The sequence below is a fragment of the Bombina bombina genome, chromosome 10, assembly GCF_027579735.1.
Source record: "Bombina bombina isolate aBomBom1 chromosome 10, aBomBom1.pri, whole genome shotgun sequence".
Lineage (NCBI taxonomy): Eukaryota > Metazoa > Chordata > Amphibia > Anura > Bombinatoridae > Bombina > Bombina bombina.
Genome location: NC_069508.1, coordinates 42,430,371 through 42,443,657, shown reverse-complemented (window position 1 = coordinate 42,443,657; position 13,287 = coordinate 42,430,371). Strand labels below are relative to the sequence as shown.

At 39.7% G+C, this 13,287-nt stretch overlaps 1 protein-coding gene across 1 annotated transcript in view; it reads right to left on the bottom strand.

Moving 5' to 3' along the window:
- The window catches only part of HFM1 (helicase for meiosis 1), a 189,623-nt gene that overhangs the window by 95,425 nt on the left and 80,911 nt on the right, over positions 1-13,287 (bottom strand). The window contains exons 13-14 of the mRNA XM_053693124.1: positions 11,062-11,195; positions 7,242-7,289 (exon numbers count right to left, since the gene is read on the bottom strand). Of these exons, the coding sequence (XP_053549099.1) occupies positions 7,242-7,289; positions 11,062-11,195 (182 nt within the window). The remainder of the gene's footprint in view (positions 1-7,241; positions 7,290-11,061; positions 11,196-13,287) is intronic.

Here is a 13,287-nt window from a genome sequence, read left to right as displayed (position 1 = left end):
CACTATCATGCAGCACAGATTCTTCTTACAGTAAAACAGAATTTATGTTTACCTGATAAATTACTTTCTCCAACGGTGTGTCCGGTCCACGGCGTCATCCTTACTTGTGGGATATTCTCTTCCCCAACAGGAAATGGCAAAGAGCCCAGCAAAGCTGGTCACATGATCCCTCCTAGGCTCCGCCTACCCCAGTCATTCGACCGACGTTAAGGAGGAATATTTGCATAGGAGAAACCATATGATACCGTGGTGACTGTAGTTAAAGAAAATAAATTATCAGACCTGATTAAAAAACCAGGGCGGGCCGTGGACCGGACACACCGTTGGAGAAAGTAATTTATCAGGTAAACATAAATTCTGTTTTCTCCAACATAGGTGTGTCCGGTCCACGGCGTCATCCTTACTTGTGGGAACCAATACCAAAGCTTTAGGACACGGATGAAGGGAGGGAGCAAATCAGGTCACCTAAATGGAAGGCACCACGGCTTGCAAAACCTTTCTCCCAAAAATAGCCTCAGAAGAAGCAAAAGTATCAAACTTGTAAAATTTGGTAAAAGTGTGCAGTGAAGACCAAGTCGCTGCCCTACATATCTGATCAACAGAAGCCTCGTTCTTGAAGGCCCATCTGGAAGCCACAGCCCTAGTGGAATGAGCTGTGATTCTTTCAGGAGGCTGCCGTCCGGCAGTCTCGTAAGCCAATCTGATGATGCTTTTAATCCAAAAAGAGAGAGAGGTAGAAGTTGCTTTTTGACCTCTCCTTTTACCAGAATAAACAACAAACAAGGAAGATGTTTGTCTAAAATCCTTTGTAGCATCTAAATAGAATTTTAGAGCGCGAACAACATCCAAATTGTGCAACAAACGTTCCTTCTTCGAAACTGGTTTCGGACACAAAGAAGGCACGACTATCTCCTGGTTAATGTTTTTGTTAGAAACAACTTTTGGAAGAAAACCAGGCTTAGTACGTAAAACCACCTTATCTGCATGGAACACCAGATAAGGAGGAGAACACTGCAGAGCAGATAATTCTGAAACTCTTCTAGCAGAAGAAATTGCAACCAAAAACAAAACTTTCCAAGATAATAACTTAATATCAACGGAATGTAAGGGTTCAAACGGAACCCCCTGAAGAACTGAAAGAACTAAGTTGAGACTCCAAGGAGGAGTCAAAGGTTTGTAAACAGGCTTGATTCTAACCAGAGCCTGAACAAAGGCTTGAACATCTGGCACAGCTGCCAGCTTTTTGTGAAGTAACACAGACAAGGCAGAAATCTGTCCCTTCAAGGAACTTGCAGATAATCCTTTCTCCAATCCTTCTTGAAGAAAGGATAGAATCCTAGGAATCTTTACCTTGTCCCAAGGGAATCCTTTAGATTCACACCAACAGATATATTTTTTCCATATTTTGTGGTAAATTTTTCTAGTTACAGGCTTTCTGGCCTGAACAAGAGTATCAATAACAGAATCTGAGAACCCTCGTTTTGATAAGATCAAGCGTTCAATCTCCAAGCAGTCAGCTGGAGTGAGACCAGATTCGGATGTTCGAACGGACCTTGAACAAGAAGGTCTCGTCTCAAAGGTAGCTTCCATGGTGGAGCCGATGACATATTCACCAGATCTGCATACCAAGTCCTGCGTGGCCACGCAGGAGCTATCAAGATCACCGACGCCCTCTCCTGATTGATCCTGGCTACCAGCCTGGGGATGAGAGGAAACGGCGGGAATACATAAGCTAGTTTGAAGGTCCAAGGTGCTACTAGTGCATCTACTAGAGTCGCCTTGGGATCCCTGGATCTGGACCCGTAGCAAGGAACCTTGAAGTTCTGACGAGAGGCCATCAGATCCATGTCTGGAATGCCCCACAGATGAGTAATTTGGGCAAAGATTTCCGGATGGAGTTCCCACTCCCCCGGATGTAATGTCTGACGACTCAGAAAATCCGCTTCCCAATTTTCCACTCCTGGGATGTGGATTGCAGACAGGTGGCAGGAGTGAGTCTCCGCCCATTGAATGATTTTGGTCACTTCTTCCATCGCCAGGGAACTCCTTGTTCCCCCCTGATGGTTGATGTACGCAACAGTCGTCATGTTGTCTGATTGAAACCGTATGAACTTGGCCTTTGCTAGCTGAGGCCAAGCCTTGAGAGCATTGAATATCGCTCTCAGTTCCAGAATATTTATCGGTAGAAGAGATTCTTCCCGAGACCAAAGACCCTGAGCTTTCAGGGATCCCCAGACCGCGCCCCAGCCCATCAGACTGGCGTCGGTCGTGACAATGACCCACTCTGGTCTGCGGAAGGTCATCCCTTGTGACAGGTTGTCCAGGGACAGCCACCAACGGAGTGAGTCTCTTCTGTATAGTCCCCATTCCACTGACTGAGCATGCACAGTTGTAATGGTCTTAGATGAATGCGCGCAAAAGGAACTATGTCCATTGCCGCTACCATCAAACCTATTACTTCCATGCACTGCGCTATGGAAGGAAGAGGAACGGAATGAAGTGTTTGACAAGAGTTTAGAAGTTTTGTTTTTCTGGCCTCTGTCAGAAAAATCCTCATTTCTAAGGAGTCTATTATTGTTCCCAAGAAGGGAACCCTTGTCGACGGAGATAGAGAACTCTTTTCCACGTTCACTTTCCATCCGTGAGATCTGAGAAAGGCCAGGACTATGTCCGTGTGAGCCTTTGCTTGAGGAAGGGACGACGCTTGAATCAGAATGTCGTCCAAGTAAGGTACTACTGCAAAGCCCCTTGGTCTTAGCACCGCTAGAAGGGACCCTAGTACCTTTGTGAAAATCCTTGGAGCAGTGGCTAATCCGAAAGGAAGCGCCACGAACTGGTAATGCTCGTCCAGGAATGCGAACCTTAGGAACCGATGATGTTCCTTGTGGATAGGAATATGTAGATACGCATCCTTTAAATCCACCGTGGTCATGAATTGACCTTCCTGGATGGAAGGAAGAATTGTTCGAATGGTTTCCATTTTGAACGATGGAACCTTGAGAAACTTGTTTAAGATCTTGAGATCTAAGATTGGTCTGAACGTTCCCTCTTTTTTGGGAACTATGAACAGATTGGAGTAGAACCCCATCCCTTGTTCTCCTAATAGAACAGGATGAATCACTCCCATTTTTAACAGGTCTTCAACAAAATGTAAGAATGCCTGTCTCTTTATGTGGTCTGAAGACAATTGAGACCTGTGGAACCTCCCCCTTGGGGGAAGCCCCTTGAATTCCAGAAGATAACCTTGGGAGACTATTTCTAGTGCCCAAGGATCCAGAACATCTCTTGCCCAAGCCTGAGCGAAGAGAGAGAGTCTGCCCCCCACCAGATCCGGTCTCGGATCGGGGGCCAACATTTCATGCTGTCTTGGTAGCAGTGGCAGGTTTCTTGGCCTGCTTTCCCTTGTTCCAGCCTTGCATTGGTCTCCAGGCTGGCTTGGCTTGAGAAGTATTACCCTCTTGCTTAGAGGACGTAGCACTTGGGGCTGGTCCGTTTCTACGAAAGGGACGAAAATTAGGTTTATTTTTGGTCTTGAAAGACCTATCCTGAGGAAGGGCGTGGCCCTTACCCCCGGTGATATCAGAGATAATCTCTTTCAAGTCAGGGCCAAACAGCGTTTTCCCCTTGAAAGGAATGTTAAGGAGTTTGTTCTTGGAAGACGCATCCGCTGACCAAGATTTCAACCAAAGCGCTCTACGCGCCACAATAGCAAACCCAGAATTCTTCGCCGCTAACCTAGTCAATTGCAAAGTGGCGTCTAGGGTGAAAGAATTAGCCAATTTGAGAGCACGGATTCTGTCCATAATCTCCTCATAAGGAGGAGAATCACTATCGATCGCCTTTACTAGCTCATCGAACCAGAAACACGCGGCTGTAGTGACAGGGACAATGCATGAAATTGGTTGTAGAAGGTAACCTTGCTGAACAAACATCTTTTTAAGCAAACCTTCTAATTTTTTATCCATAGGATCTTTGAAAGCACAACTATCTTCTATGGGTATAGTGGTGCGTTTGTTTAAAGTAGAAACCGCTCCCTCGACCTTGGGGACAGTCTGCCATAAGTCCTTTCTAGGGTCGACCATAGGAAACAATTTTTTAAATATGGGGGGAGGGACGAAAGGTATACCGGGCCTTTCCCATTCTTTATTTACAATGTCCGCCACCCGCTTGGGTATAGGAAAAGCTTCTGGGAGCCCCGGGACCTCTAGGAACTTGTCCATTTTACATAGTTTCTCTGGGATGATCAAATTCTCACAATCATCCAGAGTGGATAATACCTCCTTAAGCAGAGCGCGGAGATGTTCCAACTTAAAATTTAAATGTAATCACATCGGGTTCAGCTTGTTGAGAAATTTTCCCTGAATCTGAAATTTCTCCCTCAGACAAAACCTCCCTGGCCCCCTCAGACTGGTGTAGGGGCATTTCAGAACCATTATCATCAGCGTCCTCATGCTCTTCAGTATCTAAAACAGAGCAGTCGCGCTTACGCTGATAAGTGGGCATTTTGGCTAAAATGTTTTTGATAGAATTATCCATTACAGCCGTTAATTGTTGCATAGTAAGGAGTATTGGCGCGCTAGATGTGCTAGGGGCCTCCTGAGTGGGCAAGACTCGTGTAGACGAAGGAGGGAATGATGCAGTACCATGCTTACTCCCCTCACTTGAGGAATCATCTTGGGCATCATTTTCAGTGTCACATAAATCACATTTATTTAAATGAAAAGGAACCTTGGCTTCCCCACATTCAGAACACAGTCTATCTGGTAGTTCAGACATGTTAAACAGGCATAAACTTGATAACAAAGTACAAAAAACGTTTTAAAATAAAACCGTTACTGTCACTTTAAATTTTAAACTGAACACACTTTATTACTGCAATTGCGAAAAAGTATGATGGAATTGTTCAAAATTCACCAAAATTTCACCACAGTGTCTTAAAGCCTTAAAAGTATTGCACACCAAATTTGGAAGCTTTAACCCTTAAAATAACGGAACCGGAGCCGTTTTTAACTTTAACCCCTTTACAGTCCCTGGTATCTGCTTTGCTGAGACCCAACCAAGCCCAAAGGGGAATACGATACCAAATGAAGCCTTCAGAAAGTCTTTTCTATGTATCAGAGCTCCTCACACATGCGACTGCATGTCATGCTTCTCAAAAACAAGTGCGCAATACCGGCGCGAAAATGAGGCTCTGCCTATGATTAGGGAAAGCCCCTAGAGAATAAGGTGTCTAAAACAGTGCCTGCCGATATTATTTAACAAAAATACCCAGATTAAATGATTCCTCAAGGCTAAATATGTGTAATATATGAATCGATTTAGCCCAGAAAATGTCTACAGTCTTAATAAGCCCTTGTGAAGCCCTTATTTACTGTCTGAATAAAAATGGCTTACCGGCTCCCATAGGGAAAATGACAGCTTCCAGCATTACATCGTCTTGTTAGAATGTGTCATACCTCAAGCAGCAAAAGATTGCTCACTGTTCCCCCAACTGAAGTTAATTCCTCTCAACAGTCCTGTGTGGAACAGCCATGGATTTTAGTAACGGTTGCTAAAATCATTTTCCTCATACAAACAGAAATCTTCATCTCTTTTCTGTTTCAGAGTAAATAGTACATACCAGCACTATTTTAAAATAACAAACTCTTGATTGAATAATAAAAACTACAGTTAAACACTAAAAAACTCTAAGCCATCTCCGTGGAGATGTTGCCTGTACAACGGCAAAGAGAATGACTGGGGTAGGCGGAGCCTAGGAGGGATCATGTGACCAGCTTTGCTGGGCTCTTTGCCATTTCCTGTTGGGGAAGAGAATATCCCACAAGTAAGGATGACGCCGTGGACCGGACACACCTATGTTGGAGAAAATGTACTTGTCTAGATTTATCTAGCAGAACATGTACCATTGAGCTTATTAATGTGCAAGATGTATTTGGCAGAATTAATGGCTTTAGCTCACCAATTTATATCTATGTTATGATAAGTATTTATAAATAAACAAGCAAAATCATGACAAAAAGGAATTGATAAAACAGCACCTTGATAATTTATAGTTTTGTCAAATAATTCTTTCTTTGTTGCATCTAGAAATCCATTGAGTTTAATGTCTCTTTACAAGAGAGAAAGAATCTTCTTCCAAAAGAGGGCTATCAGACTTAATTTAGCAGAAATAGAGCCCCATTTATTCCATGACATCTGTAATGGAAGGAAATCCTATGCCACTTAGCTGTACTCTAGCAGGCTATGAGTTCTAAAATGAGGGGTATTACTCTAAACTTTGTGCTGTGGTAGTAATATAAGGACTCAATAAGGACTCACTCTACTTTTCACTACCCATAGCAGATAACTGCAGAGGTTGATTTCCATTGACTCACTTCAATTTTTGGTGTTGTGGAAGTTTGCAATAAGGGTTAATAGATGATTATGGGATTGTAATGAGAGTTAATTTTGGTGGGATATTTGTGACTAGAGTTAGTGCAGTCAACGTTATTTCCATTATGGGAGGTCATGGGTAGTCTTTGGGTGAGCCAAGGGTGGTTTAAATGAGGAAGTAATTGGTGAACTTTAAATTGACATATCATATAACAATATATGTAAGGATTTGTATAAGAGTCACATTTTTAGAATACTGACAAAACACGTGCAAATTCCTGGATGGATTTTGACAGCTTGTACACTATGCCCTAATGGGGAAAAGGGTTTCCAACAGCTAAATTGCAGCTTTACTAATGGAGTGTTATTGGAATATACCCTTCAGTTTTAATAACTAATATAACAATATAGGGTGTGAATATACCCTTTAGTCTCAAATCTAAATTTAAAGTCTAATAACAATATAGTGTACTGTAACACACTTGATGGGAATAAAAGCTAACACACTTTTTTTAGTTATTGATAGACAGCATCCAGATGTAATTTCAAAGTGCTTGTGTTTCTGTAACTGTATTATTAAATGCACAATAAATGCAAAGTAGCATTAAAACTAATCAACTAACTAATACTTCTTAATAATGTGCTTCAAAAATGATCTCATATCGGGCAGACTTGCTGGGCCTAAGGTTCTTATTGGAAAATCCCAATCTACCTGCCCTATACTAAGAGGAATGACGTCACAATCTACTATAAGAAAACAGTCAACTATTTATATATGTTGTGGCTATAAATAGCAACCTTTGCTTACACAAGTGACTAAGAATATGGTACTGCATTTTTTGGAAATACACAAAGAATCATCTGCTAACCTTGTAGTTTCGCCTCAATTCCAGTCTTGTTTAAGCCTTTCTGGAAGCCTAAAAAATGTATATTGCAGATGTTACTGGTTAGAAAAACTATATATATATAATACTTATAAGTAATGAATTGTAATAAGTTACTGCCAAACTAAATTTACATAGATAGGAAGGGATAAAAAGCCAACGGCTAGATTATGAGTTGTGCATTACGCTGAAAAATGGCAATTTCAGCATAAAAACAGTAACGCAGCCATTACGAGTCGTATCGGTATAGCTATACTGCAAGCATTTTAGCCTGTAACGCAACGTCAATCCCGCAGTCAAAAAATTACGTTTTTGTGTGGGATTTCCACAGGTTTTTATTACAGGTTGTGCTGTGAGGCTAAAATGCTTGCGTTACAACCTATACCGACAAGATCCATTCCCCTACCTGAAAGCAGTAGTTATGAGTTTTGCGCCACAAAAATGTTTCACAAAACGCATAACTAAGCTGTTACAAAGTACACTAACACCCATAAACTACCTATTAACCCCTAAACCGCCGCCCTCCCGAATTGAAAACACAATTTAAAACTATTAACCCCTAATCTGCCACCCACCCACATCCCTGCCACTATAATAAAGTTATTAACCACTATTCCGCCGCTCCTCGACACCGTCGCCACTAACTAAACCTATTAACCCCTAAACCGCCAGTCCCCCACATCGCCACTACTAAATTAAACTATTAACCCCTAAACCGCCAGCCCCCCACATCGCAAAAAACTAAATTAAACTATTAACCCCTAAACCTAACAACCCCCTAACTTTATATTAAAATTTCAATATCCCTATCTTAAAATAAATAAAAACTTACCTGTGAAATTAAAAAAACCTAAGTTTAAACTATAAATTAACCTAACATAACTATTATACTAAACTATTATACTAAAATTAAAATAACTACTAATTAAAAAAACTAAATTACACATAAAAAAAAAACTAACACTACTAAAAAAAAATTAAGTCTAAAAAAAAATAACAAATGAAATGATCAAAAATAAAAACAATTACACCTAATCTAATAGCTCTATAAAAATAAAAAGCCCCCCCCCCCCCAATTAAAAAAACCCTAGCCTACAATAAACTACCAATAGCCCTTAAAAGGGCCTTTTGTAGGTCATTGCCCTAAAGAAATCAGCTATTTTACCTTGAAAAAAATACAAAGACCCCCCCCAACAGTAAAACCCACCACCCAACTAACCCCCCAAAATAAAAAACCTAAGCTACCCATTGCCCTGAAAAGGGCATTTGTATGGGCATTGCCCTGAAAAGGGCATTCAGCTCTTTTACCTTAAGCCCAAACCCTAATCTAAAATAAAAAAACACCCAATTTTTTTAAAAAACAAAAAAACATAACACTAACCCCCAAGGATCCACTCACATTTTCTGAAGTCCGGGCATCCATCCTCATCCAGGCAGCGAGAAGCCTTCATCCAGGCAGCAAGAAGTCTTCATCCTGGTGGCGCGGAGCGGATCCGTCCTTAAATGGCATTTCTATTGGCTGATTTGAGCCTTGAAATTCAATTCAACCAATAGGATGAGAGCTACTAAAATCCAATTGGCTGTTCAAAACAGCCAATAGGATGAGAGCTAATGAAATTATATTGGCTAGTCAAATTAGCCAATAGTATTTCAGTAGCTCTCATCCTATTGGCTGATTTGAATTTTAATAATCAAGGATGGATCCGCTCTGCGCCGCCGGATGAAGATAGAAGATGCCGCCGGAATGAAGACTTCTCACTGCCTGGATGAGGATGTCCGGACTTCAGAAACTGTGAGTGGATCTTTTAAATTTGTGGGGGGGTGTTTTTTTAGATTAGGGGTTGGGCTTTAGGTAAAAGAGCTGAATGCCCTTTTGAGGGCAATGTAAAAGAGCTGAATACAAATGCCCATACAAATGCCATTTTCAGGACAATGGGTAGCTTAGGTTTTTGTTAGAGTTAGTTTTTTTATTTTGGGGGGTTGGTTGGGTGGTGGGTTTTACAGTTGGAAGGTCTTTTTTTTCAAGGTAAAAGAGCTGATTTATTTAGGGCAATGCCCTAAAAAATGCCCTTTTAAGGGCTATTGGTAGTTTATTGTAGGCTAGGGTTTTTTTATTGGGGGGGGGCTTTTTTATTTTTATAGGGCTATTAGATTAGGTGTAATTGTTTTTACTTTTGATAATTTTGTTTGTTATTTTTCGTAATTTAGTATTTTTTATTTTTTGTAATTCAGTATTTTTTATTTTTTGTAATTTTAGACTTAATTTTTTTAGTAGTGTTAGGTTTTTTTTAATGTGTAATTTAGTTTTTTTAATTGGTAGTTATTTTAATTTTAGTATAATAGTTTAGTATAATAGTTATGTTAGGTTAATTTATAGTTTAAAATTAGGTTTTTTTAATTTCACAGGTAAGTTTTTCTTTATTTTAAGATAGGTATATTGTAATTTTAATATAAAGTTAGGGGGTTGTTAGGTTTAGGGGTTAAAAGTTTAATTTAGTTTTTTGCGATGTGGGGGGCTAGCGGTATAGGGGTTAATAGGATTAATTTTGTGGCGGTGATGTGGGAGGTCAGAGGTTTAGGGGTTGATAAATTTATTATAGTGGCGGCGATGTCAGGGAGCGGCGGAATAGAGGTGAATAACTTTTATTAGTGGCAGCAATGCCGGGAGCGGCAGATTATGGGTTAAACCTAACACCCAAAACTCGTAATCTAGGTGCAAGTTAGAGATAAAGTTAAAAAAGTTTGAGATAAACTTAGAATGCATAAATATATCATTTTAATTTTTTAAAGATCTTTCACCATTTGCAAAGTAAGAGACATTTGGTCAAAGTAATTATTTAATCTGAATCTTCTAAAGTTAGACTTGCTTTCAACTGCGTGTAAAATGTTTGCTTTAGATGACATTTTAATGTAAATAAACAGTGAATTAGAATATTTTTACAAATAAAATGAATACAGCAGTGGCAATTACAAAATAAGTTGTCAGCTTAAATTATTTATTTTTCTTGGATATACAGGCAGTCCCCGGGTTGCAAACAAGATAGGTTCTGTAGGTTTGTTCTTAAAGGGAAACTGAACCCAATTTTTTTTCCCGTGATTCAAATAGAGCATGCAATTTTAAACAACTTTCTAATTTACTCCTATTATCAATTTTTCTTTGTTCTATTGCTATATTTATTTGAAACAGAAGGCATCTAAGCTTTTTTATTAGTTGAGTACTCTGGACAGCACTTTTTATTGGTGGATGAATTTATCCACCTATCAGCAAGAACAACACAGGTTGTTCACCAAAAATGGGCCGGCATCTAAACTTACATTCTTGCATTTCAAATAAAGATACTAAGAGAATGAAGAAAATTTGATAATAGGAGTAAATTAGAAAGTTGCTTAAAATGTCATGCTCTATCTGAATCACGAAAGAAAACATTTGGGTTCAGTGTCCCTTTAGGTTAAATTTGTATTTAAGTTGGAACAGGCACTTTTTTTAGCTGAAACTCTAGCCAAACATTTTTTAATTTTGGATAGCATAGGAAAAAGTTTGTTTTGCTATCTGTGCCCCTGGTCAGAAAATTTCACATCACTTTCTGTCCTTGTGACAGTTCACCTCACTTTCTGTCCTTGTGACAATTAGATTTTGAGTATTTTGGGTTATCCTGGAAAGAAGGATTGGCGATAAAGCTCTATTTTCTGTTTGTAAGTACAAGTTGTATTTAAGCCGGATGTCTGTAACCCGGGGACTGCCTGTATAGTTAATTATTACATAATTGATTCTGCAACTTTATAAATAGCATGTATGAAAACTTACCATAATGAGTTGGGTTCTTCAGTGCCCTGATGTATAAAAAAGTTGATCGAATCCATTCCAAAGCAATGTTAACATCTGTGATTGTATGCAGGGTTACTTCTGCATTTAAATGTTCAATAAGGTGTTTGTGTAAGCTAGAAAGGAATTACAAATGTATTCTATTTTAAATAACATAAATAAACAAATAATAAAAAAAACTCCACTTACTTTTCTCCACTTAATGTTACCTATTTATTTATTTTAAATTGACTTTAAAGAAATAATACACACACATACTATAAAAAACAGAAATGGACTGCACTCTCAAACCGGACTGGGTACACATCCCATAACCCTGCAAAACGTACAGCCCTGGGTGCTCACCAACACTCAGATAGCTGCACAGCTTTCAGTGACTCAGGCAGTTAACTCCAGTCAAGCCTGGGTACAAAACCCACAGGGAAATTTACAAAACAAAAAACAGAATTTATGCTTACCTGATAAATTTCTTTCTCTTACGGTGTATCCGGTCCACGGCTTCATCCTTACTTGTGGGATATTCTCAATCCCTACAGGAAGTGGCAAAGAGAGCACACAGCAGAGCTGTCCATATAGCTCCCCTCAGGCTCCGCCCCCCCAGTCATTTGACCGACGGTTAGGAGAAAAAGGAGAACCATAGGGTGCAGTGGTGACTGTAGTTTTACAAAAATAAATTTAAACCTGACTTAATTGCCAGGGCGGGCCGTGGACCGGATACACCGTAAGAGAAAGAAATTTATCAGGTAAGCATAAATTCTGTTTTCTCTTACATTGGTGTATCCGGTCCACGGCTTCATCCTTACTTGTGGGAACCAATACCAAAGCTTTAGGACACGGATGAAGGGAGGGAACAAGTCAGGTAACCTAAACGGAAGGCACCACTGCTTGCAAAACCTTTCTCCCAAAAATAGCCTCCGAAGAAGCAAAAGTATCGAATCTGTAAAATTTAGCAAATGTATGCAGTGAAGACCAAGTCGCTGCCTTACAAATCTGTTCAACAGAAGCCTCATTCTTGACAGCCCATGTGGAAGCCACAGCTCTAGTGGAATGAGATGTAATTTGTTCAGGAGGCTGCCTTCCAGCAGTCTCATAAGCCAACCGGATGATGCTTTTCAGCCAGAAAGACAGAGAGGTAGCAGTAGATTTTTGACCTCTCCTCTTGCCAGAATAGACAACAAACAAGGATGATGTTTGTCTGAAATCTTTAGTTGCTTTTAGATAGAATTTTAAAGCACGAACCACATCAAGATTGTGTAACAGACGTTCCTTTTTAGAAACAGGATTAGGACACAGAGAAGGAACAACTATTTCCTGGTTAATATTCTTATTGGAAACCACTTTTGGAAGAAAACCAGGCTTAGTACGCAAAACAACCTTATCTGAATGGAACACCAGATAGGGTGAGTTACACTGCAAAGCAGACAATTCAGAAACTCTTCAAGCAGAAGAAATAGCTACCAAAAACAAAACTTTCCAAGATAGTAACTTAAAGGGACAGTCTACACCAGAATTTTTATTGTTTAAAAAGATAGATAATCCCTTTATTACCCATTTCCCAGTTTTGCATTACCAACACAGTTATATTAATATACTTTTAACCTCTGTGATTATCTTGTATATAAGCCTCTGCAAACTGCCCCTTTTTTCAGTTATTTTGACAGACTTGCAGTCTAGCCAATCAGTGCCTGCTCCCAGATAACTTCTCGTGCACGAGCACAGTGTTATCTATATGAAATACGTGAACTAACACCCTCTAATGGTGAAAAACTGTTAAAATGCAATCTGAAAGAGGTGGGCTTCAAGGTCTAAGAAATTAGCATATGAACCTCCTAGGTTAAGCTTTCAACTAAGAATACCAAGAGAACAAAGCAAAATTGGTGATACAAGTAAATTGGAAAATTGTTTAAAATTACATGCTCTATCTGAATCATGAAAGTTTATTTTGGCCTAGACTGTCCCTTTAATATCTATGGAATGCAGAGGTTCAAATGGAACCCCTTGAAGAACTGAAAGAACTAAATTTAGACTCCATGGAGGAGCCACAGGTCTGTAGACAGGCTTGATCCTAACTAAGGCCTTTACAAATGCCTGAACATCTGGCACAGCTGCCAGACGCTTGTGCAACAGAATAGACAGAGCAGATATCTGTCCCTTTAAGGAACTAGCTGACAACCGTTTCTCCAATCCTTCTTGGAGAAAAGATAATAA